General features: G+C 41.1%; 2 protein-coding genes across 3 annotated transcripts; one reads left to right on the plus strand and one right to left on the minus strand.

Moving 5' to 3' along the window:
• Positions 1–12987, plus strand: LOC119735572 (RNA-binding region-containing protein 3-like). The gene is made up of 12 exons (XM_038209334.1): positions 1–196; positions 4787–4834; positions 5332–5447; positions 6270–6413; positions 6793–6973; positions 7134–7246; positions 7815–8068; positions 8461–8706; positions 9898–9992; positions 10100–10158; positions 10784–10916; positions 11341–12987. Exons 1-12 carry the CDS (start codon positions 35–37, stop codon positions 11416–11418), a joined length of 1629 nt encoding a protein of 542 aa, XP_038065262.1. The 5' UTR covers positions 1–34; the 3' UTR covers positions 11419–12987.
• LOC119735550 (cilia- and flagella-associated protein 206-like) lies at positions 11830–25919 on the minus strand. 2 transcript variants are annotated; one of them, XM_038209297.1, is made up of 16 exons: positions 25789–25919; positions 23041–23278; positions 22420–22510; positions 21858–22046; positions 21261–21419; positions 20682–20774; positions 19386–19498; positions 18526–18645; positions 17559–17663; positions 16888–16974; positions 16323–16427; positions 15741–15883; positions 14793–14892; positions 14383–14526; positions 13504–13592; positions 12439–12738 (listed from the first exon to the last, which is right to left on the minus strand). In XM_038209297.1, exons 2-16 carry the CDS (start codon positions 23230–23232, stop codon positions 12597–12599), a joined length of 1872 nt encoding a protein of 623 aa, XP_038065225.1. In that variant the 5' UTR covers positions 23233–23278; positions 25789–25919; the 3' UTR covers positions 12439–12596. The 2 variants fall into 2 exon arrangements, with proteins under 2 accessions (XP_038065216.1, XP_038065225.1); XM_038209288.1 differs by lacking the exon at positions 25789–25919 and having other exon boundaries at positions 11830–12738.
• Between the last annotated feature and the right edge of the window lie 10 nt (positions 25920–25929).

Consider the following 25929-nt stretch of genomic DNA (forward strand, 5'->3'; position numbering starts at 1 on the left):
CTCCAAGCGGCTTCAATTCACTATTTTTTTCAAAATGGCGGCGTCCATGGGCAAGGATATGGATAATGGAAATTTTGAGAGAAATACCCTTATCATCCGTCACCTACCGAGCTCAATGAACAATGTAGAGAAGCAAGAATTCCTCGAGTATTTTGGGGCGGTTCATGTAAGGGTTTTATCAAATTTCGGACGAATGGTAAGTAAATCATGATACTTTGATAGTTAAGCAAGTTTGTCTAGTTTCCGGACACTTGCATGACTGGGCGGTGTAGCGTGAATATCCGACTCCATGAAATGTGGACTCATTGCACTGCGCACGCGTGAGTACAATACTATGCTATTTTGAGGATCGTTTCGGGAGAGTGACCTGTCACTGTGCGAGGGTAGCCCCACTAGTGTGGCCGCGGTATGCTGCGCCCACTAGTGTGGCCGCGGTTAGCCCCATGAATGTGGCCTATTTACTGGACTGCCTCCGTAAACATAGGCCACACATCCACATGTACAAAAAACGTGTCGACTTTGCCAAATTTTGATTTTCACATTTAGGCTTACTTTTTACGTTTTTTTGCTTGAGAAGCATTCTCACCCTCTGCAGGCCTTCATTTTTAAGGAGCGCGAGCGCGATCGCGCTCCTACGCGCTCCTTAACACGGTTTCAGGCGCGCGAATAATAGCGCTCCTAGGTAAATTTGTAAGCTTATTGTCGACTCCAGTTTTTGTCTACATAAAGCCAATTCGCAACAGTAAAATCTTGTCAATCCAAATTTTATATACTTGATTTCTTAACTTGTCATCCCGATGTTTGAACGATTTTGTTGCAAATATTTTTTACAAAAGTAAGTCGAATACCTACGTAAATTCCACCCATAATCATCGGAAGGATTTTGTAAACATCGCACTTCGCAGTTACTCGAGCGGGTCCAACCCATACATCATGTACATGGACACATTAGCCATTTTCTTTTCGTCAACGACATGTAGCACGGTCCATTATGATAAAGGGTACTGGCAGGATCGTCATTCAGACGTGCACCGTCGTTAAGTGAATAAAATGAAATAATAATTACGGTTGAGATCAGTTTATAAATTAGTTTATAAATATTTATAATGTAAAACTAAATATATAAACCTCCGATGAAGTGAAAACACAAAACAATTATGAAATGGATGGGCTGAGCACCTACTTTGTAATACCAACACCCCTATTTTCGATAAAATGGACGTGGCCCAAGTACACGAGTGTGTGAGCGATGTTGTGCGCCATCGCATCTAATACTGTGCAGCCAGATAACAGTGGGTAGGCCTATGTGAAATTACACCGTTTTTCTGGAAGTTGTGATGTTCCAAAGGGAGCCAGAGTTTTTGAACGGCACTTTGAATGATCTCCGGTACATCTACAAGAAACTAGTGTTTAATTTTTGACAAGTTTGGGTTGGAAATACCTTACGAAAGGTTGAGCTCATTTGTCCCACAACGATAGAGTGCAAGCGATTTTCCGTGTGTCAACTACCGGGCTATGCCCGCAAGCGCGGCCGGTCAACAGGCCACATGTGCACGGTGACATTGTTTGTGCGTAGTACCATTGGACATTTTGTAATGGCGTTACTTGTACATTTCTGTGACCTTACTTTCGATCCTTTTATTTTTTTGTGCCCAAAACCAAATATTCATATAATTATTTTCCTTTTCTATTTTACTAATTTTGAGGATTTATGTGACAAAAAAGTATTTCTTTGACAGATGCATGACCGGACTTAATTTAATTGAATTTTTTTTTGGGGGGGGGGGGGAGGGGGTTCTATTCATCAATTTGGATATAAATTTAGAAACCCTCAAAAACACGGTTACACCACATGATACATATGCAAATTTAAACAAAAACAGGTTTTTAGTAAAGTTAGTAAACCAAAATAATTAAACTATTTGATAAAAAAAATCATATAAAAAGTGAAATAAACAGTAAATAAATAAAAATAAAATAAAGTGAGTATAATAAAAACGAAGTAAAATAGAACAAAATAGAAACACTAATAAAGAACCACAAGTCAACTCCAATTTGTTTTTCATTTTTATTTCCACATCAGGATGATTCACAAACAAGTAAAACTTAAACCTATTAAATTGACAGGGATTGAGCACTCAATTTGTAGTGAACAGTCGCATCTGTTTCTCAGTTCTGATGCAAGTGTGTGTGCATGATATGAAAGGCTTCAGGAAATGATTTGGATTCATTTTTTTACTTTGAGCACAAAACATGCAAATCGAGCTCCTCGGACTTTTCTAGGAGAGCAATTTTGGGTGCTCAAATTGAGCTCCTCGGATTTCCCAGGAGAGCGATTAACTGAGCTCCACGAATTTCTAAAAATGAAGGCCTGCCTCTGTATAGGCTAATCAGAAAGTGCTGCCTTTGTCAGATGTCCATTTTTCGTGAAATTTCCAGATACATTTGCACACGTTTGCGTATCAAAATTTCAACATGAAATTTCACAAAAATTAAACATCTGAAAAAGGCAGCACTTTCTGATTAGCCTATATAGAGGGTGAGAATGCTTCTAAAGCAAAAAAAATCTACAAAGTAAGCCTAAATGTGAAAATCAAAATTTGGCAAAGTCGACACGTTTTTTGTACATGTGGATGTGTGGCCTATGTTTATGGAGGCAGTCCAGTAAATAGGCCACATTTATGGGGCTAGGCCGCGGTATGCTGCGCTGAACCTCTGGCCACACACCGTGGTACCGCGCACTACTGAGGGCGTTTTCATAAAAATTACGGTCAGTTTCTTACATATGGTTGTGTTCTATGATGTCCCATCTATCACTTCTGGGATGCTAATAGGTGTAATGATGTTAAATTTTCTGAGATATTCTTGAATCTTTCTGGAGCCCATATGCACTCGTGAAACGTCTGCTGATGGCAGCCATTTTGAATGTGACAAGAGATGACCTCAAGCTGTGACGTCGTGTTTATGCAAATTGCTTGTCGAGCGGGCGCGAGTTGCAAATGCGACGGCTGTTTCCTGTACCATGCATTTATCGTCTGGGGGCCACGAGCACTGATCTCTATTCAGGATCCACGGCACAGGAAACAGCCGTTGCATTTGCAACTTGCACCCTCGCTCGACAAGCAATTTGCATACAGCTTAAACGCGACGTCACAGCTTGAGGTCATCTCTTGTCACATTCAAAATGGCTGCCATCAGCAGACGTTTCACGAGTGCATATGGGCTCCAGAAAGATTCAAGAATATCTCAGAAAATTGAACATCATTACACCTAAGCATCCCAGAAGTGATAGATGGGACATCATAGAACACAACCATACATGTAAGAAACTGACCGTAATTTTTATGAAAACGCCCTCAGTAGTGCGCGGTACCACGGTGTGTGGCCAGAGGTTCAGCACAGCATACCGCGGCCACACTAGTGGGGCTAGTGCGAGGGATCAACCAATAATAGGGAAATAGGGGCCCGATTTTTATAGGAGTCAGATTTTCATGTGACACCGGTACCGCGGTCCTACTATGTGATGGAAATACTGGACTACCTCCGTATTTAACGTCACACATCCACCTGTGGTATAAACGCGTAGCGTCCCCGTTGCTAGGGGAGCCGAAAGTTAATTAAAAATCAAAATTATTTTGTCAGCAGAAAAGCAACCCAGCTATTAGTATGACTGCTAAATAGCACAAAATCATTAAATTCGGTACCTTCAGAGGTCTGGTTATCCAAAAATCATGGTAATTCGTCAAAGAATGCAGACGGTTTTGAAAAAGCATGGCGTCTGTGATATTTACCAGACTGTTTCCCGGCCACCCTAATTATAGTCAAAAGGCCAATGGGGTCAGGGAACCAGACAAGAACTTTAGTCATTTACTGAGCGTGCGTCAACGTTGGCAAAGTGCACCGCCACCGCGGCTGTTGCCTGTCATTCCAAAATCTTTGAAGCCCTCTGCAGTGAAGCGCGCCCTCTTGTGTGCCATTTGTGTGCGCTCTTCATCCGCGGCCGCGTACAAAGTCTAGTACTATGAGAGTCACAAACATTTTTCAAGTATTTCCCTAGCCTGACTGCATCTGGCCGTACAGTACTATCGCAAGCTCTGTAGTACGGCCAGACAGCCAATGCTCCCCTAAATGCTAAAAATTGATGTAGCAATTTTGCTTCTGATTTTGATTGAGATTATCTTCTCATCCAGGGCAGAATTTTCCAATGTTAAGGTTCCTAGTTGTAGAGGAACTCATACCTTTTTCGAAAACACTTTCCTTAATATTCAAAAACTTCATCAATCTTATCTGGCCAAAAAACGACGATCAGTCATCAGCTCCCACGAACATCGTCCCGAAAATGTGCCTACATGGGAGTTCAAAATAGGGAACGTGTTGTAATGTATGCATGCAGATGCAGGCGCACTCGGGCAAAATTATGAATATGCATGACACAGTTCATGACCTAATGGTTTTAGGCGTGCGCGCGGCGTGGCCGCAACATGTGGCCATACCACATACATCGGTGCATGCACAATGCACTAATGTACGTACTTACGAGCACGCCCCAAAACACAAGGTCATTCCCATGTACAAACCTTACTTGGTTATCTGTTGCTTTAATTGTAATTGCCAGAGTTTGTTCATGTGGAGACATCCCACTTGTAAATTTATGTAAAACAGCAAGAAGTCTAGTTTTCATCATCCAGGCAATTTCCTGAGACAATCCTCCAAATTTTATCAATTTGGTTAATTTGCTACCGCCATCTAATAAATGCATTTCCCTGTTTGGGCTTTTTACTTTCAGAAACATGCTGCGTTTGCAACTTTCAGAGATCAAAGTGCTGCAGCACAGGTAAGAAAATCGGGGATTTTTTAAACATAAATCAAACAGAATTAAAGCCTACAAAAAAATGGAGAAGAAACAATCAGATAAATTGGTTGGTTCACATTTTAATATATACTGATTGTTTTTTTTTTGCAATGTAATTTTTAAATTCTTTGTGGTGAATGTTAAAATTGCTATTCCATAGTTACTAAAGAGTAATATAATGGTTGCACCAATGTGGCAAAAATCTCTTGTGTGAGGTTGTGAGGTTCTGAACAGAGCCGTGGGAAAGTTAATGTTTCAGACAGTATGCTCAGCCCGTTGTCTGGAGACTCAGAGATTCCAACAGTAGAGGGCAGTTGTGTGGAAGAAGCAGAGAATCGTGGAGCTTTCCTGGTTCTTTTCAGACCCTCACAAACTCACAGAAGAGATTTGTTACACTGTCAACTACCTCTTATTGCTCTCATCACAATGCCAAGCTTCAAATTGTATCCATTTTACCACATTTTTGTTTCTACATGTAGGCTCTCACAAGGCTACACCAACTGAAAGTCCTGGGCCACACCCTGGTGGTGGAATATGCAAAGAGCAATGCTGCGTCTCAGGCAGGTCTGGCTGCTACCAGCAGTATTGAGAGGAGGTATATTTTAAATAATCATGAAGCATATTAGATGGCTTAACCCTCTAGCTGTGTGAACAGTCACAAACAGTAAAAATAAATAAATAATATTCTGCCCCTGCGATGCCTTTTACACAGGCTACATGTACTCACCAACAGTCAGATCTCATTTTAAGCAAGTGCTGTGACTAGTCGCATTCAGTCAACAGACAAAAACAGGCAAGTGGTAGGCACAGCTGGCTTATCGATGGCCTATTGTCAAAGCATAGCTGTATCAAGTTACTTGCAGTCACAGCCAGCCAACCCTGCTTTATGTAGGCTGGGAGCTCTTACCTGTTAGGGACAAGACCAAAACTTTTTCCCATTCCCACGCGTGGATACGCGTTCTTTCTCATTTGGCACAGAAGGCAATGAAGCTAACAATATGACCGTTCTCCCACAGTAGAAAGGGGCAGAAACATTGGCCCATCGGCCAGGCAGGAACGCTCCCTTGTATTGTGCTTTTGCTATGTAAGGTGATGCGCCCCGTCGTTTGCAGGAATTCAAGTGTAGAATGAGACCCGTGGGCAAGTGGGAGAACGGGAAGATTATGATCAAATGGGGGCATTCCTACTCATTCAGACATGTCAGAACTGGAAACAAATGTTTTTTCTTGTCCTTTAAAAACAGTCATGTGACATCTTGGAAACCACCTTTAATCCAAAATGGACCAGCAATTTCAGTACAAAATATACAAAATATAACAAGCACAAAAACCAACTGATGATAATTTTATGAATTTGGTTTGGGGTGAGCCATATTTTGTATTTGTCATGTTGTTTTGGTTCGTATTGTGTTCATTAGGAATGGGGAGGCCATTGATTCAAGCACTGATGGCTGTAATCTTGATCAGGAGCATAAAAGCGAGAAAGCAGCATATGGGAACTCCACCATTGCGGATGGACTGAAAGGATTGCAGCAAAGGATTGGCATCTCATCCAGACATGGGTATGTAGAGTTATTCTAAACAGGTTTTAACCTTATGAGGACACCATACATTACCCTTGCCCTCCCAGATCCCCAAGGCCTGCCAGGGTATTTGTGCAGCTGTTTGTGCAGGACTCAGAATCAGTACAAGTCAAGATAGTATTACTTTACATAAGACTTAATTTATGATTGTGTGTTTTACATGACTGTTTAATTTTTGTTTGGATGTGAATTACATATATTCTACAAGGTTCTTAGTATTCTAGAAGTTTCATTGTTATACATCAAAACATTAACAGTGAGAAGAAACTTCTGAAATTTGGTGCTATTGTCTGCATTTTTCCGGGCTAAATTGTCAACCAATGGCATTTATTTTTTATTCTTCCTTTTTTTTGATCAGGATTGATTTTCCCTTGAACCCAGTGCTTCGCTATCGCTACCCAGCACCTTCTGTCGGCATCCTGACTAACATTGTCAACAGTCTGGCCTCGGTGCCTAAGTTGTATACCCAGGTCCTGCACCTGATGAACAAGATGAACCTGCCAGCACCCTTCGGTCCAGTCACCCCTGCTCCCCCGTTGGTTAGTTCCCTTTTATGCTCATCCAAATCGGCCCAGCCAGGAATTTCCTCGTCTTTGTGAATTCCCAGTTGCTAAAGTTAATCGCAGTATCGCAACAAAACCCAATCCATCATTTAGAAGTTACAGTGAACACTGCAAATTTGTTTTCCCACTATTGCAGATCCGGGATGTACCACCGCCCTCTGTTGTCAACAACCAGACAGTGGAGGCCATGGAGATGTCCAGCTCCAGTGAGGAGTCAGAAATTGAGAGTGACCCAGATGAAAAAGAAAAGTGAGTCAAATGGAACGTTTTTGAAATCATCACCTTCTAAGAGAAACATAAATTTGAATGAGCTATTTGGTTTTCCAAGAGAGAATGTGCTCATCACGATTGGAGGAATCAGACAGCATATCTGCATAATGTACACCAAATATACACCAAATCACATGCGTTAAAAACAATTCAACAAGAAGATGAAAATTTAGTATGTACATAAGTTGGATCGTAAAGATACTGTATTTTGAACTTGCTCCCAAATAGGAACTTGTTATTTGATTGGTACCATCTATAATGTTGCTAGCGTATAATGGATTGTTTATCCTAAAGTAAAATCATCAAATCTTGATGTATGGATTGGCAAAACTCAGGGGGATGGGCGTGTGACTGACCCCCCCCCCCCCTCGCCAAATGGAGGCCAAGTTACGCTACTAGATGTATGCATGGAAAGTCTGAATATGAACTGGCTTACATGTATTTCTGATATCGACTATTTTTTTTAAAAGGTATGACAATTGAGTGTACACATACAATACTGGCAAACATTTTTTTCCTTCAAATGGCTGATTTTTGTTAAACTCAGAACAAAGACTATCCAATCATCTCTTAAGCGGCCATCAAAGACCAAGAACCCACATCGTGCCAAGCGGCACAAACTTCAGCCTCTGATACCAGCCAAGGCCCCTCCAGTAGGCGGGGCAGTACCCCCCTCTCAGCCAGCTAGGGCAGTGGATGTCTTTGAGCAGTCGCAGGCTCCCATCGGCAAGAGGATTGAGTTCCGATTGACGGAGGGAATGGCTGGAGCTTTGGATGGCAACCAGATGCATTCCACTACAGGTCAGTGCAATATTTTTTACCCTAAAAATTAGACAATAAAATTGTTTAGTAATTTTGTCACTAGGGGTCAATTTAACTTAAACTATGAGGGCAATAAGAATGGAAAATTTGCTCAGCACACAAAATCACAAAATATAGAATTGAACCACAGAAAAAAAACGCAGAAATTTGGCAACTTTTATTTCCAAAGCAGCTATCTGAATCTTCTTTCTTAGATGGTATTACTGTTTTGCTCATTAATATTGAAATCTCTATCAATTAGCACTAAAGATCATGAAACACCCCTTAAAATGACAAACCAAAGACTAAAGTACATGGTTCATGGCACACAGAGTGCAAATCAGATACTTGTTATTAACAGAATCTACTTCATGACTCTTGAATGGTCATAGGGGAGGAGATTGCGGGGTCTGGTGAACCAAGGACTGACCAACAGCCGGCAGAAGCCAACCCAGGATCTTCCTCCCTTGTGTCTGGTTTTGGAACCTTTGAGCATCCCACAACGGAGAAAGAGGCAAACCCTGCCAAGAGGGAGGGACTTGAGGAAGATGAGACGGAAGAGGGTGAGGAGGAAGATGATGGGAAGGTGACAGAGTTCATATCCAGACGAGAGCTCCGAAACAGACTCCCAGATCATGGTAAATAGCTGACATAGCTCTGTGTGTAGTCATCACAAATCATCACAATTCAATCAATCATAAGTCAGCAAAAGTTATCACAAGCCATCATATGTGGTCATAGGTCAACATCTCAAGTTGTTATAAGGCAATGATAAAATTATTAGGAGGAGTCACTAGTCAATCTTAAGTCAATCAACAGTCATCATAAGGAGGTCACAAGTCAATCACAAGTGATCACAAGTTAATCACAAGCCATTTGTTCCATTCAGTTGCGTGTAGCTGCAAGGATGGCATTTTTTGTATAGCACATGGCATGCTTTGTTTAAAGGTAGAGTTCATCATTTGTCATTTGTGCATTTTTTTCGTTTGAAGCAACAAAAGAGCTGGAAATCTGAAGATGGGTGCTTAACAACTAACCTGATTGAGTGTTAGCTTGGTGAATGCTGTATGTTCTGAGAAATCAATATTCTAGGATTTCGATTTCGATTAAAAAGGTGCCGAGTCCTGTTTTGAATTGCACTCGAAATCAACGTCCGGGACACGTTTTTCAGTCAATTGCAGCTACGCGATATAACGCACTGAATTGAGGAATAATAGCAACGCTTGCACGCACCAATTCATGGATTCAACAAATTAATGGAAATTTCCAAATGCGTCACTTGATGCATCTTTGGAAACGGCCTTCCTTATTGTTTTTTTTCTTCAAAATAACAGCATGCCAGAAAGAATAATTTCACAGGGAGTTCTTTGCCATTACTATCTTTAAACCAAGTCAGCTTTTCAACAATAATTTTGTCAGTTACTTTTTGGATAGCTGCAAATGATCTACTCTACCTTTAACTCTCCTATGCAAAAATACATTCTGTGCCAAGTAATCCTTTCAGTCAAAAGCAATCAAGTGACTGTTTTCAATAGTTAAAAATTCCCAGCCTACATAAAGCAGGATTGACTGACTGTGACTGTTTATGTAACTTGATACAGCTATGCTTTAACTGTAGGTGATTAATAAGCCAGTGTGCCACCAGTTTCCTGCGTTTGTCTATTGACTGAGTTTAGCTAGTCAGAGTGCTTGCTTGAAATATGATCTGACTGTTGGTGACAAGCCTGTGTAAAAGGCATGGCAGGGAAGTGGATGGACTTTTTGACTGTCTGTGAGTGTTAAAACAGTAGGTCTCAGCTTTTGACAGGGTCACATGTTTATTTTTGCAGAAATCAAGAGGCATCCAGTTTTCAAGCGGTATGAGCCTGGTGAACCCACCACACGGTTATACCTCAAGAATCTGGCCAAAACGGTGGAGGAAAAAGTGAGTATCTTTTTAAAGAAAATTTCCCTTCCAGTTTGAATTCAAAGTGATTATTTTCAATTAAGCTATTTCTTTTCATGATGATTTTTGCTTGTTTTTGGTTACAGGATTTGAAGTATATTTACGGACGTTATGTGGATTGGTCATCACCAATTGACAGAGACATGTAAGTATTTGGCTGTAACTTAGCCACAACATTTGTTAAAGAGGTTTACCAGAAAAAAAATTCTTGACATTGTCTGGGTAGTGGAAATCGTGTGACACTAAGAAGCACCATTCATCATAAACTTGTATGTATGTACAAGCATTACATTCACTGTGTGGACTTCCAAACAAAAGAGGTCTACATAAACCAGGTAGCAGCGACGTTGTGTGGACTTGCCCACGTCCACACACGGTTTCCCCCTCTCTGGAAAACAGGTTTAGAGGCATTTTTGGGTTAGGTTTATCGGTGGCAAAATGAAGAGAAACACTAAAGGGAATCATAGAAAAAAATGCGGGTTGAAAGAGTTTTCACAGTGTGAGTAAAATTAGTTTTTTCAGAGGTTTTTCTTAACTAAACGAAAACAAAGGAATGTCCACACTAGGTATGTAACGTAGACATGTATGAGTTCATAGCTGTCTTTTAGGCCCCTTTCTCCTGAGGTTTCCTCCAACTTCTTAGAAATGGACATTTCTTGAGATGTCTTCACTTTGTGTGAGTTCTTCAGGCTTGGGAGCTACATTGCTTGTGCACTGTTGAGGAATCCTCGGATTCATCCACGTTTTCCATGCTTGTCCACCCGTTCCAGGTTCACCATCCAATTGATGACCCAGGGGCGCATGAAGGGCCAGGCCTTCGTCGGTCTACCAAGCGAGTTTGCAGCACAGAAGGCACTGCGAGACACCAACGCTTACATCCTACAAGGGAAACCCATCGTTGTGGTATCCTTCCAGAAAGCATTTTTAAATCATTATGTGTGTGCACACTGTTCCATTTTCATCAAAAACTATTCCATAAGGTGGGAAAATTAGTGATTTTTGTTTGCAATGCTGTCTGGTACTAAAAACAAGGACTCCTCAAGAATACACAGGCACTGTAGCTTGGAAGCCTGAAGAAACCTTGAGGGAGAAGGCAATGAAGAAATGTTCAGTTTTAAAGGTGGGAGAAAAATCCTGGACAGATGTTCCAGGGATATCCCACAAAATGTGGTAGGGACAATAAATCTCAATCCACGTTGGCCTGGGCGGGATTGGAACCAAAGACATAGAGGTCGCGGCTGGGGAGCTCAGTTGGTGTTCCCGAAATTTCAAATTCAGATTCTGCTTCATTGAAATGCATTAGTTTTCCTTAACTTGCATCCTACAGCAATTTGCAAGATCGGCCAAGTTGAAGGAAAAGGAGGAGAAAGATTCCAAAAAGAAAGGCAGGAGGGAGATCATCTGATTGCAATGGTCATTGTGGGACAGACAAGTAGGATATGACCTCCACCGGACTCCAACACTGGACCATGCCAATAACAGCCAAGGTGTTCTGCTTGTTATGAGTATCCCAAGTACTCCATACAAACTCCAATGTGGATGTGATGTCCAGTTGAAATTTGGAGTAGTGGAGTTGGACCTCTAGATTTCATGTTTGGAAGAACTGTACTAGCTAAGAGAAACTAGAGTGCAGGGGAGATGCATGGCAGTGCATTGAAAAGTACAGAATCCATCACAGCCAAGCCACAGCGATCTTACCCGTCACAGCAGCTGCAAGACCCCGAGTGAGAATTCATGGAAGCGATAGAAGTTTTTCTTGGGGATGAGGGGTCAAAAGGGGGGGGGGGGGAAATAACCACAAAGGAATAACTATACATTCTGAATGACAAACACTTTTATTTAAATACATTTGACAACCAATGAACAGAAGATCGATCTGGTTATGTGTTGTATGCTTTTTTTATTCATTGGAGATCCGCAAACCTTTCATTCGTAAGTATCTCCACCATGCAAAGCCTCAATTCTTACTCATTGGAGATCAATCCGTCAGTGTGGATATTACTTTGCTTTATAATAACTTATTTTCACTTTAAAAATGAAATTCAAGTCATGTTTGATGTGAGAAAAGATAATGTATACATTTCAATCTTCAATAATGAAACCTTCACAACGGTGAAGAGAGACTGTTCCACTTTATTTATATAGAAATTGTTACTGATTACACCATCGAATATAAAGCAAACAGAAATGTACAAACTCTTTTAAAATTACTGTACAATGTAACACCTTCATGTAGTTGAACACTAACCATTGCTGTGTGCCTTGAAATGACTTCAAGCACGATAACTGACCCTCTTTTGTAATGACAGGTTCACATGTCCTATGGATCTACTCCACACAAATATCTTCAGTAAATTCACAGAATGGTACTCCAGTCCATCACAAGTCCAAATCACAAGTAATGTCACAAGTAACAGGGGATGAATGATGACAGAGGATGCCTTTCTAGAAACTTGACTTGAGAATGGATAACGTGTGAGGGTTTGACTACAGTTTTGATCAGTTTTGATAAGTTTCAAGCGCTTTTGGAAACTAGATCTGTGTGAAAGTGTCAACATGAACTCTTGTTGTGTTTTTATTTGTTTAAGTTTGATCAACGTCCAGTGTGAGGTCCACTTTGGTCATGACAGTGGTCTTAGTTTGACCGCCTCGCAATCCGGCCAGGAATGTCTGGGGCTTGGGCACATTGCTGGCTCCATCTGTCTTGGTTTGACTTGCTGTGTCCCTGCAGTCACAGAAAAAAAGTAGAAGATAAACATGAATCTCAAATTAGAAAATTAGAACACTGGGAATATTTCCTTCATCATGAAAGGGATCAATGAGGTTCTGTGTTTATTTGAAATCCATGAATGGAAAGCCCTGTTTACAGTACACGCTTGTACACAGCTTTCCATGCCCCTTTCCTGCAGTTTTTACATTGAACTTTCAGTTAAATTTATATTTAAAAAGTGCCTTCAGGCCACCTTTTTGCTTTTTGGTCATGTGAGGGGGTTGAACCCACTAAGCTCTATATAGAGACTGGATAACGTACAGAGAACTACAGAAGAAAGCCATTTGAAACCACATTGGGGCGACCACTTGGTGTTCTATAAAGAACAAGTTGCCTTCTTAGGCAGTTGTGATTCACAGTAACATCGTGGTTTACCCGGTTGACCTTTTGTTCCCCACGGTTCACAGTTTTTCATGCAGCAGTTCACTTTTTGCAGCAATTGGAAATATAATCACGACCGAAACTTCAAAATACATCATAAAACGTGCACGTGAACAAAATAAAAGTCATCTCTCGATACAGCACGCGCTGTATGTTAGCGTAGAATCTTTGTGTATCAGCGGCCATTTTTGGAAGATTGGGGGCAAACTGGACAAATGCAAATTCAACTGTATGTAATTGCTGACCGTAGCCGAGTAATTCCAGGGTAGCCTGAAGCTTGCAGCAAAGACTAAGGGGCAGTCATTAACATTACAAAGGTGGGTTGTGTACATCACTTACTTGGGCAGGTAGACCTGGGTCACGTTATCTCGTCTCATATTGCTCAGGTTGGTCTGCATGGAGTGGGTCACTTTGTTGCGCAGGTTAGTCTGTCATGGGAACAATAACAACAAACAGTCCAAACTTTCAGGCAAACTCAGGGAGCTCATCAATGGTTTTGTATGCCACTTTTTCACCCCTTTTTTATGGGTCCCTACAATTGACACTCGACCAATAGCAAGTCAAACAATAATTGCAATGGTTTGCAAGTGGCTGACTCCTCAATGACTTGTCCTCAATAGTTCATCTAGCATACTTCCTAGGAATAATCCAATGATCCCCGTGTGCAACCAAGCTCTTAGAGGCTAAGGTTGGATGAAGCTTTGCCACTTTAAAAAAAAAAATGGATTCCAATTGAAATTTGGAGTAGGAATCATGATTTTTATTTTTTGAGGAATGAACTCTACATAATTGTAGTTCCCCCGCAAGATTGATTCCAGGCAGTGCCTTCAGACAATGAGAAGACAGGCTGACTAAAATGTGAAGACATGTAATCTTTAGCAGATTTTATGGAGGTGCTTCCCTTTTTTCCCCATTTTGAGTTGATTCCGAAGAGAATAGACTCCGTGCACAAGTACCCTCTCAACGATTAAAAAGAGAAAGGTGGGGGAGACGTGTTGACACTGAAGCATGGCGCTCAAGCAAAGATGCTGTCGATTTATGCACATTCAGAAGACAATTATTTGTGTGTACCACACACTATGCACACTCAGTGTGTCTCCCTCATTGTAGCTTCACGATTGGTCACAATGCGCCATCTACTGTGCATTCACAGTGTTCATTATTACTTCTGGATGGAATCGCAATCCTTTTCAACAATATCTTGACGTGATTCCTTACCAGCTTGATGGCTTTCCGGCGCAGTTCCCATTCATTCCACTCATAGGACTTGACAATGTTGGATTCAATAGGATGGACCTCCGTCTGTACACCCATGTCACACTTAGTGATTGGTTTCTCAATCATCTGACCCTGGTCTTTGCCCTGAAGGAGGTGAGAGGTCAAAGGTCAACAAGGTCATGTCAAAAGGAAAAAGTCTTCAAAGGTAAACAAGGTCATGTCAAAAAGGTCAAAAGTCTTTAACAATCAATGAGGTCGTGTCCAAAGGTCAAATTCAGATCTTCAAATGTCAATTTTTATCAAAAAGGTCAAAGGTCTTTAATGGTCATGAGGTCATGTCCTAAAGGTCAAAGGTTGTGATGGTCGAATCCTTAGTAAACTAGTAATCTATATTTTGGTTGACAATTTACCTGTGTGTATGGTGTTATGGTGGCAAACTGAGCATGCAGTTCCAGTAGTTGAATCAATTCTGGAGATACTTTGGCGCACTCAGCAACATGCATGATAAACCTGTCAGAACAAGATTGTTTGTGAGATGCAAATCCAATATTTTTATATTGGATTTTGCCCTTCTACTCAGTGCTGTCCGAGGGCTTGCAAGAACAATCCACAAGCTTACTCTGGTGGGACTCGAACCCACAACCTCCTGCTTTATTTTTTGCAAGCCCTTGGTCAACACTGAGAATACAGTATTTATAAACTTTGTCGGGAAAGGACAAAATCCAATACGTTTGGTTGCGGTACTCACTGCTACATCACACTTGAACCAGCCAGCTGACCCCAGCAATGCGGTGGTTGAGTGGTAAGACATCTGCACTATGAGCAGGAGGTTATGGGTTTGAGTCCCACCCGAGTAAACTTGTGAATTTTCTGGCAAGTCCTCGGACAACAGTGAGGACTTTCAAATTTTAGGCTTCTCAAATAACCCAAGGAGGTTCTAGTGGTAACACCATCTGAGGAAAACTAGTGAATACAAATCTAGGTTCAGTTGTGCATGCTACTTGCACTTCAAACCACTGTTGTAACAATTTTACCAAGTCAAAAAAGACAAAGGCTTTTAAGCAATTTAATTTTCATAAGTATGTGACATAGTTGACTTGTGGTGATTTCTTGACTTGTCTTCAGTAAGATGGGCTCAGACTTCAGGGTCATAGTCAAGTCCTCACAAGTCAAACACAAGTCCAATCTCAAGACTCAAGTTTCAAAGTGAGAAGCAAGGGACTGCTTGGTCATTGTTCAATCGCTAGTACTTGACAAGATTTGTAACTCATGTCAAACTTGTCATAGATTTGACGACAACTCTGAAATACTGGAAACTTTGATTTTGTTAAATTGCTTATTAGTGATGATATCCTCACCTGTTGGGGTCACTGGCAAATTCGTAGGCCGCTTCTTTGGATGAGAAGACGTAGTAGCGATCGTTGTAACGTAAGACGCCAATGTCAGGGTTGCCTGGAAGCAGAAGGCGGTCAAATTGGGCCAACGCCCATCCACAATAGCCCTGCAAGACGGAAACGGTGAATGTTCATGGAAAAAGTCAAGACAGAACTGAGACAGAAATAAATAAGCATACTGTGCAAGTTCAGCAGAATGAGAGGGGGAGCGGGGGAAGTTGCCAGGTTCTTAGGTCTTGTGATTCATGATCACAGCAGTCGGGGGCTCCAATTCATCTGCTGGGCATGTTTTGTCCTTGGGCAAGCCACTTTATCTTACTGACCTCTCTCCAAGAAAATGTGTATATGCATTGGCTGAGAGTAACCTGCAGTGGACTGACATCCCATTTGGGGGAAATGGAAATACTTGTGGTTGTTTCATGCCAAGGCAACTAGAGATGAACACAGGCCTGATAAGCCATACTGGCTCAAGACAAGCTTTGTTTTCCTGCTACTATTCATTGGCTTGTTAGGTTGTTTGTGGTGGGTGTGTTTGCTGCTACTCACCCTGTACTGTAGAGGGAGCCTTTCAAAGTTTTTGGTAGTCTCAGGGAACAGCCACTCCACATGTTTGAAGTCTGAGGGCTTGACACGATGTCCCTCACCTGTTGTCTGTGGAAACAGGGATTTTCAATTATTGCTAAGAGGTTCTGAATCTTAAAGGCACACTGTGGACCAGATGGCAACGAACTTGAATACATATTTTACTGACTCAATAAGTGACCTTTTAGAGTTTGATATGTCTGTCTTCCGTGGGTGGGTAACTTATCAGCTAAATGACTCACTCACTACATTGTAACTCTTACTTCACTTTTTCAAACCAAAAACCTTTTTCTTTTCACATCTGAAACTCTTTGCCTGACCTTTTGTATCCTGAACTCCCCCCCCCAAAAAAAAAAAAGAAAGAAAGAAAGAAAAAGAACCTGGGGTAAAAAAAAGGATGCAAACCAAATACAGCTGAAATTCTGTGAGCGGTAAAATGTGAGATGAACAGGAAATATGAACTTATTTGCATCTCAAACTTATCATTCGCACAATTGCAAAGGTACAAACACTCTCTTTGTTTTCTTACGTCTCTGATTCTTTCCTCGTCAGATCTGACATGCATACCCTCCAGGAACGGAGCCATCATCTCAGCTGTGAACACTTCCTTGTGACCCTGGTATATCAACAAGGGCAACATTGCGCAAATTGAATAACTCAATAGGCTTTATACTAAGAACTGCTAAAATTCTCAATAGTGCAGGAGAGAGAGAGACAATGACACCCTTTGTACTTTGACTTTTAAAGAGCAATATGGATTATGTAAAATAATAGTGGCTGTGCTTTACCTGCCTCAGTCCTGGAAACTCCTACCAACACTCCCAGTGTTTTGAATCAGATGGGACAGTCAGAGTTTATCATGATTTTCTGATTTTTTTGGGTGCAAAGATCCAAACTGGAATGGAGCGTGAAACAAACTAATATCCAGAGAACAAACAAATGTTCGTCACTTACTGCATAAATTTGCATAAATTATATGGGAAGTGTAGAAACAGCATTCTGTACTGGTTTTGCATGTTCATCCGGAAACTCTGAAACAAATGTCAATTTTTATTTACCAGAGTTTACTATGTATGCAAATCATAAATTTGAATTCTATCAAGTTCAGATAATTTTTTGGGGTTCTCAGGTATTCATTACAGACACCTCTGGAAAAAAGAATAGTTTATTCAGACCGAAACGCATAATTCTTGTGCCTACCTTGGTGAAAGGCTCTAGGCTGGCTAGGATATTACTGAGCACACTCAGTAGGACCATCTCATCTTGAAAGCCGCTCCAGATGTGTGCCAAATTGATGAATTGAGGCTGAAACAAATTAAACAAAGAAGAACTTTTACAGTAATTCAAAGCTGGTTTATCCATCCTTATCAGATTAATTTCATTTAAGGGTGATAAATTATAGAAGAAAACATGAACACAATTGAAATAACCAGTAGCATCAATTCTAAGGTTGAATTATTTTATTTTTCAGGATGCCAGTCCAAAAAGTATGGGCACACCATCTTTGTAAGTAAAAGCCAGAAATTAAGAGTTTCAGCAGTTGCACCCATTTTGAATTTCATGCGAATGTTTTAAGACTTATCTCTGGACTTGTTTTCTCCATTATATTGACTGTGCACAAGTACCCCCTCAACGGTGACAAAGAAAATGTTATAGGCCATCAGCCTGGGGGTTTGGTCAGTATCAAATCAGGGCATAAATGAGTATAGTGCGCGCATGCCTAAGGTATACCGCCCCTAGAGTGGTAACAAGCATTTCAATGGACATTTTGAAAAAAAAAGGGTGATAACACCCAAAAGCTGCCACCGCTGCAATGCTGTCACATATTTTCCAACTCATGAGGTGTATACCTTGCCAAAAATCGCTATGAGGATTATTCCCCTCATTTGATACCAGTGGCAAAAATTTTGGACTGAGGCTGATGGCCTATTAGGCAGGATTGATGAATGCCATTGCAGCATTGTACAAGGTCAAACATGAACGTCACAAGTATGTACACATACAGATGAATATAAGTCCAGTGTACTTCGTGCCATACATGTAAGAACATGAACAAATGCATGCAACGTGTCTGACGTTGGAGCTCTCTCATGACTGATCGCACAGCGCCATCTGCTGTTCCCACATGGAGTCTATTAGGAAATAAGTCTGATAAAGGACTACTCACATAGACCTGTGCTGTAGGGACGGCTGTCTTGGACTGTACTGTAGCCTGAAGCTGCTCTAGTCTGGATCCAAGCTGAGCCTCTAACATCTCAACTTGTTGGGCACAGCTGATGACATCATTCTAATATATATCAGCGGGAAAAAATACCAATTGTAAGTACAGCAGAAGGCCACTATAACGAACACAATGGGATCCGTACAAATGTTTGTTGTAGTGGTAGTTCGTTACTGTGATTGTAAATTACAATAGAATTTAATACTTGGGGAACCAAAGGGGATGTTCATTATAGCACAGTGTTTATTATAGCAGAGTTTTCTATAGCAGGCTTTTACTGTAGCTAGTAAATTCAGTTGAAATTGTGGGTTTTGAATCCAAAGTAAACAGCCTATGATTAGCAGATGGTTAGATCTGACATATTGGCAGGAAATTTGAGGTATACACAAAATGTACACACACATGTACGTCACCAATATGTTTTCCACAAGTTTAAAACCCCCTTATATCCTTTGGTTTAAGGAGGGCTTTATACTAGCTGTTTTTGCAAAGGGAAGCAATTGTGAATTGAAATGAATTGTAAAATGTTTTTATAAGATGGAATTGGTGTTGGGGAGATACAACTTTTGGGCTTTGCCATCTTTATAAAAACGTTTGGTTGCAGTACCCAATGCTACATCAGACTCAAACCGTCCAGCCAACCCCGGCAAGCTTGATGAACGAGTGGCAAGACATCTGTACTAGTAAATCAAATGATTTTTCAGTTTTTGGTGCCGTCATGCAAATTCAACATGACCCATTATACAGCAAGTTAGTGGTGGATGGTCACAAGTTGCTGTTTCTGGAAAAGTTGTAGACTGACTTACAAGGATGATCCTGAGGAAAGACTCATGCTGCCGTATGTTGATGAGGGCTTCCTTCAAAGCTTTGATGGATGGTCCTTCCTTTACTTCACCCACCATGATTCTCTCAATCAAGGCTGCACAAGGAAAAAGAACAGGAATAAAAAACCTAGGTTAAGGCTCCATGGTGTAGATATCAGCATGTGGCCAACGTTGTAATCAAGTCATCACGTCACAGGCCAAACACAAATCGCCAGTCAACACAATTTAGGGTTGGACTTAATTTCAATAAGTTGATTAGTGGCAATATTTAAACAATACTAAACACTAAACAATACCAAACGATGTTGTCAAAATACCGTAATACCGACAAACTCAGTATGGCCGGATGTGCGCAAAAGCCCTCTAAAGGTGAAAGAGACCTGCACTACATGTATATGGATAACTTTGGTCACGGTATCTTGATTTAGTGAAAATTAAAAGTGCTCATGCTGCCTGTTTGCAGTTTCTCTATCATCACACATCATATTGTATTTAATAAATAACACAATAGTCAGCCCAGAAAGTACCCTATAATACCAAATACTGCCATATTTTTGTGGCGGTATACGATAGACTCTCAAAATCCAGTACCGCACAAGCCCAACACAAGCCATCCAACGTCAAGTCAAATAATAAGCTAGTCCCATTAATTTTGACCAAGGCATTCCCATATTTTGTTCATCCCCTGATAATCTGTGGTTGACTTGCGCTTGACTCAATTCACTTGGCTTGAAGTATTAAGCCTCCCTGGCTAACACATCAAACACAAACAGGTTTATTCCTTCAAACTTCCACAACATCCAAAAAGTAAACATTTTTACAAGTGAAACAAAGAAATTGACTGGATCACGGTTTGAACCTGCGACCTCCAGAATGCCGTTCCAGCACTCTACCAACTGAGCTTCTGACTAGCGCCCCATGAACAAACTCTTTGACATAATGGGGAACTGCCAACATATAGGGCTGGATAGCTCAGTTGGTAGAGCACCAGAATGGTAATCCACAGGTCGCAGGTTCTAACCCTGTTACAGTCAATTGCTTTGTTCAACTTTTAAAAATGTGATATTGCAACTAGTCAGTTTACCTTTGTAGTTTATTTGAAAAAAGGTAAACACTTAATCACACTTGTACTGTGAATTAACTAGACACTTTCTGACATTCGGTAAAAACAATAGACCACTGGATTAATCCTTCAGTGGGCAAAACTTTGGGTAGGAATTCCTGGATTCCAGCCCTCATCAAGAAGTTCCATCTCAAGTCTGAGCTGGCTTTGTTTACCTGTGTACTTGAAGGCAACATCACATGAGCGCTGGATGGCAGCATCTACATTCTGTGTGGTAGCTGGAACTGCTTCATTCAGAATAGCAGGCACTGAAAATTAATCACAAATATATACATGCGCAAGTATGTCATTGGTTAAGAACCGTTCACATGATGAAATTCACAAGTTAATTTACGATCATCTCTGTGGCAAAGTGAAAACAATCCTGTCATTCTTGTAAAGACTTATTTAATTATCATTTGTTTGAGTTTCATTTGCCTTATAGACTCAAAAGATGATAAAAAGTGATAGCGATAATTCCAGTAAGATTTTTTTCTGTTTAATATTAAAGTTTCTTTGCATTTCTGTTTATTTACAAGGCTTTCGGGTGCATTGCTTTGTGTCAGTAGTTGACGTAATACAGGACAATGCTTTACTGTCGGACACAATATGCAATAAATCAACCAGGAAGTCTGCAGGTGACCTCTTTAAGGCAAAACACATAGTGGCACATTGGAGAGTGAACTGTCTGTGCCAGAGAAAAGAAAAGATTCCTAGGGTTGAAATGGCATGAAATTGGTTGGTTCCTAACTCACAATCGTCAATGCCTTCTCCTCCCTTGCCACACTCTTTGTTGAAGAGTCGGATACCGGTGACAATGTGGGTCAGTTCCACTAGCTGTCTCTCCTTGTCTCGTTTGACGAGAGACATGAAGGTCCCTAGCTCAGTCTGTGGGAACACACTCTGAAGGGCCGCTGTCAACAAGTTGGAGAAAAAAGAGATTGGATCTTATGATGAAATGTTGCACTGCAGAGATGTAATTATTTGTAATTAAGGGTTTCACCCTTCAAAGCTGTTATTTTATAAGCACTTCATATACTCAGTGCTGTACAAGAGTTCACAAGGGAAAAACGGTTGACAAGTGTGTTCTGGGGGACCAAAACCTCTTGCTGTCATTAATTTGTGCCTTTCAAAGCAAATTAGCTGCACATAGACTTTCATTGGAGCCTGCCGTTGCAGATTACATTGCTACCATTGGTAACCATGGAATAGCTGATAGCTGTTCTGGATAGATCAGCATGCATATGCGCACACGATGATAAACAAAACAATGGCCGATTAAGGCCTTTGACTCGAAGCATCCTCTCGCATGAAAATCTCTCTACTGACCCAAGAGTGACTTGACATTTTACCTGTTGCCTCTCTTACGACGGCTATATCGGTGGGTGAACCCAGGCCTGACCGTAGCAGCACAGCAGACACAATCTTCCTGTACAGACTCTCCAGTTCATCACGAGTGCGTGCCCGGCTGTCTGTGATCTCACGGATGACTGGCTGAAGACGCTGCTCTAGGACACGACGGTGCTCGTCCAGGAAGTCAGCTTTGGAAAGGGCAGAGGATGGAGGATGACTGATTCAATCAAATTCTTCCATTCTTGGCATCATTATTCTCCAAATTCGTTTCGAAGCTTTAGGCATTTTGGAGCACATGTCATGGGGGCTTCTTTGAAGACAAATACTGTTTAGCAATTTTATTTACTATATCCCATCATTTTAACATGTTATATTTTCAATTATTTTTTAAAGTGATCTGATTCATCTTTGTTAAGAACCCTTTCCTATGGTTGAGATATATGCCTTATTGGTTGACGCATCTGCTTTAATACAACAGTAGGGTCCGAGTTTCTTAAACCCAAAAATTACCCCACCAATTCTTTTTTGAGGTAACTCCTTCTGAAATATAAAGGTTTTTACCTCTACTAGTGTAGTTCATATCAAAATACACCTGCATTTTCACTGTGTCCAGAGCTGCAGAACGTGCGTCCAACAGACGATCCACACAGATCTAGGTAAATACAAGACCAAAAAAATGTTACTTCACATCATACATTCAAAACATAAACAAAGGGTAAATGTCGTTTATATAAACTGAGTCTTTCCATCCATGAGAGCAAAATTACTGAAAGCACACTTTGAAGTTTTTTTTTTTTTAGAGTAACAAGTATGGGCCTTCACAACACCTGCCAGCGTGTTTACGAGCAAATTTTTTTAATAATTAGTGTTGCTGATTGACAGTATGATGACCTTGATGTGCAAAAGCATTTGATCAGCTGAGTGCAGACAGGAACACGTGTAATGTTTCCCCCATCAGCAAGATGGCACACATGGCCATGATGGTGCTTATAGAGTACAGAAGTGTGCCGCGTATTCTGGCTCACGTGCATAGCTTAAGTGTATGAAGACATGAGCACGCAAACCAGCATGTGAACCAGAACAAAGACAGCTGACATCAGACTTCAGTACTCTATTGATGAGGCCACCCTTGAAGGAAGTGGACAATCACCGACAGATCTAAAACATTCAGTGTCTACAAACCTTGATAAGCTTCTGCACGTCATCTTTTGTCAGCGTCCTATCAACGTTGAACTCATTTGCAGGATCCAACACCACCGCCTTGACCATGAACGCCACAAGAGTCTCGGAGACTGCCTGGCCTTTGCTGGCACACTCCTGTGCAATCTCCCGAATGATGTTCTTAATGACACTCTCTGCCTGAGCACGAGACATGGTGCTAGCCACAAGGAGACTCTTAACACTACTTCTTAAAGAAAACCTGTACAGATGGACAATATTTAACTCAAGTATTAAGATGGCTTGACCCCAGATACTTGACTGCCTCTGTATACTAAGCCTCACTGTCACCAGTGGTGAAACGGCTGACAACTTTGCAATATTTTGCTTTGATTTATAGGCCGGTTTACAATTTTATTTTATTTTGGAAGCACACTGTACTTGCATGCAATTTCCGCATGAATTTTAAGTAAAAAAAATAACAAGGTTGAATCAGTCCACTATTAAACAAAATTTGAAAAAGAGGTTTCTTTCAGATGTCTAGTTTCTGAGTAATTTCCACATCACTTTTGAGACAAATAATAATAAGACTGAATCAGTCCAAAACTACTTGATATTCTCCAACTACTGTATGACTTGGGACTGTCCCAACTTCGACTGTAGCTACACTTTACACTCTGTAAATTGTGTCAAATGTCTGAGATTCTGAAAACCACTGTTTACAAGGTTTGAAAAAGAGGTTTCTTTCAACATGATGCTGTCAATTGTATTCACTTGTTTGCTTAAATTTAGGGAAGGTGATAACGCAGGGGGTCCAACAATTCTTAGACATTAAGTATTTTGCATTATGGAGAGTTGTGCAAACTAATAAAAAAAATTCGAGCCCAACACTTTATTCATGCACAAAAAAACCCGGGGCCGTATCATAAGTCCGACGCCTCAGACTGATATGAGTAATAAATTCTGCCTCATAAATCCGACAATGGACAAACGCTGTTTCAGACTTCTGAGGCATTGGAGCTATGAGGCAATCGGACTTCTATTGGGGCGTCGTTAAACGTTAAAACTCAAACTGTAGCTTCGGTACGGAAATGGGACTGTTTTTATCATTTTTTTGCATCATCGGGATCGATTCAACAAGCAGACTGAACGTGAGTATGTCCATAAGTACTGGGCATAGTCTTGGGGTACAAATATACAGGGGCCGCTCCAAAACTCACTTCCAGCAGGTTGATTGTATATTATTCGTAGAGTATACAGCATGTTCGCGTTGATATGCCTAGCTATGGGTATTGTGTAACAAGACCCATAGTTCTAGGGGTATTGGCCGCATACGTACGCTGTCAACGCCTACGCCGCATGGCTTAACATGGCGGCAACTGCGTGCATATTAGAACATGGCATTCGTGCATGGTTCTTTTCCCCCTTATCCTGCTTATAATGCCTTTGCGCAGCAGTGTTTTTTTGCTATTTGCGATAAGGCTTATTATTAATATTATTACTCTGGCCTATAGTACTATAGACTTTGTACACAATCACGGAAGTGGCATCCTTTTGCAACATTTATTCCACCTTTTCTTTCCAATTCTTAAAAGCATGGCAGCAACATTCGTCGTTTCCCTTCTTCAGGCCCTTCTGTCACCCGCGCCCACCGGGAACACCCCCCGCACTAGCTGGAGTTACCCAGCCCTGAGTTTTATCATTGGGTTGTCATCTAGGGCTGGAGCGTATTTTTCTCGTAACTTGTAGTATATTCCAAATTTTTTGGAAAATGTTCAATTTTGTCCCCGTTACACACTAATTGCAACTGCAACTCACCCCAAACTTGCCTGGAATAACCATTACACAGGTCCTTGAAGTAAAAAACGATCCACGATGAAGATTCAGCCTACAATTGCAGTGAAAACAGGAGGAATAACCGCTAACTTGACAACCTTGCTGGATTGGCCAGGACCGCAATTGGTTTGTGCACAAAAAAAATTGTGTACAATGAATGGCGGTCGATTAACAGGCACAGAGAGCGATCGCTGTCAACTACTCGTTTTGCCGGCTGTGCTGGCTGTTGGCGCATGACGTCACGCGGAAGCGTATGACCCGATGACTGTTTCATGCACTATTGGTTGCGGTTCCAGTACCAAAGCTGTGATGCGAGTGGTAAACCTTATATTAGTGCATGAAACAGTCATCGGGTGTTACGCTTCCGCGTGACGTCATGCGCCAACAGCCAGCGCAGCCGGCAAAAACGAGTAGTTGACAGCGATCGCTCTCTGTGCCTGTTAATTGACCCCCATTCATTGTACACAATTTTTTTTGTGCACAAACCAATTGCGGTCCTGGCCAATCCAGCAAGGTTGTCAAGTTAGCGGTTATTCCTCCTGTTTTCACTGCAATTGTAGGCTGAATCTTCATCGTGGATCGTTTTTTACTTCAAGGACCTGTGTAATGGTTATACCAGGCAAGTTTGGGGTGAGTTGCAGTTGCAATTAGTGTGTAACGCACTAACGGGGACAAAATTGAACATTTTCCAAAATTTTTTGAATATACTACAAGTTACGAGAAAAATACGCTCCAGCCCTAGATGACAACCCAATGATAAAACTCAGGGCTGGGTAACTCCAGCTACCCCCGCACCCCCCCAAAAAAATTCACAATAAAAATGTCCGTAAATTGGGCAAGCAAGCACAAACATTTGACAAAGTGAAATTGAACGCTAGCTTTGATTTAAACTAACAGAAATTAAACAGAAATATGCAATATTACACATCCACCAACCTTATTTAGTATATTATAATAATTTCTATCTCGCAGTCATTATGGAAACAGAGAAATTCTCAACTTGATATTTCGCTCCGCACTTTCTAACACTGCACGAAGAAATCCCATGGAAACATCAAACAAGTGATTTGATTGGTT

This window comes from Patiria miniata, unplaced genomic scaffold (assembly GCF_015706575.1).
Source record: "Patiria miniata isolate m_02_andy unplaced genomic scaffold, ASM1570657v1 HiC_scaffold_10, whole genome shotgun sequence".
Classification (NCBI taxonomy): domain Eukaryota; kingdom Metazoa; phylum Echinodermata; class Asteroidea; order Valvatida; family Asterinidae; genus Patiria; species Patiria miniata.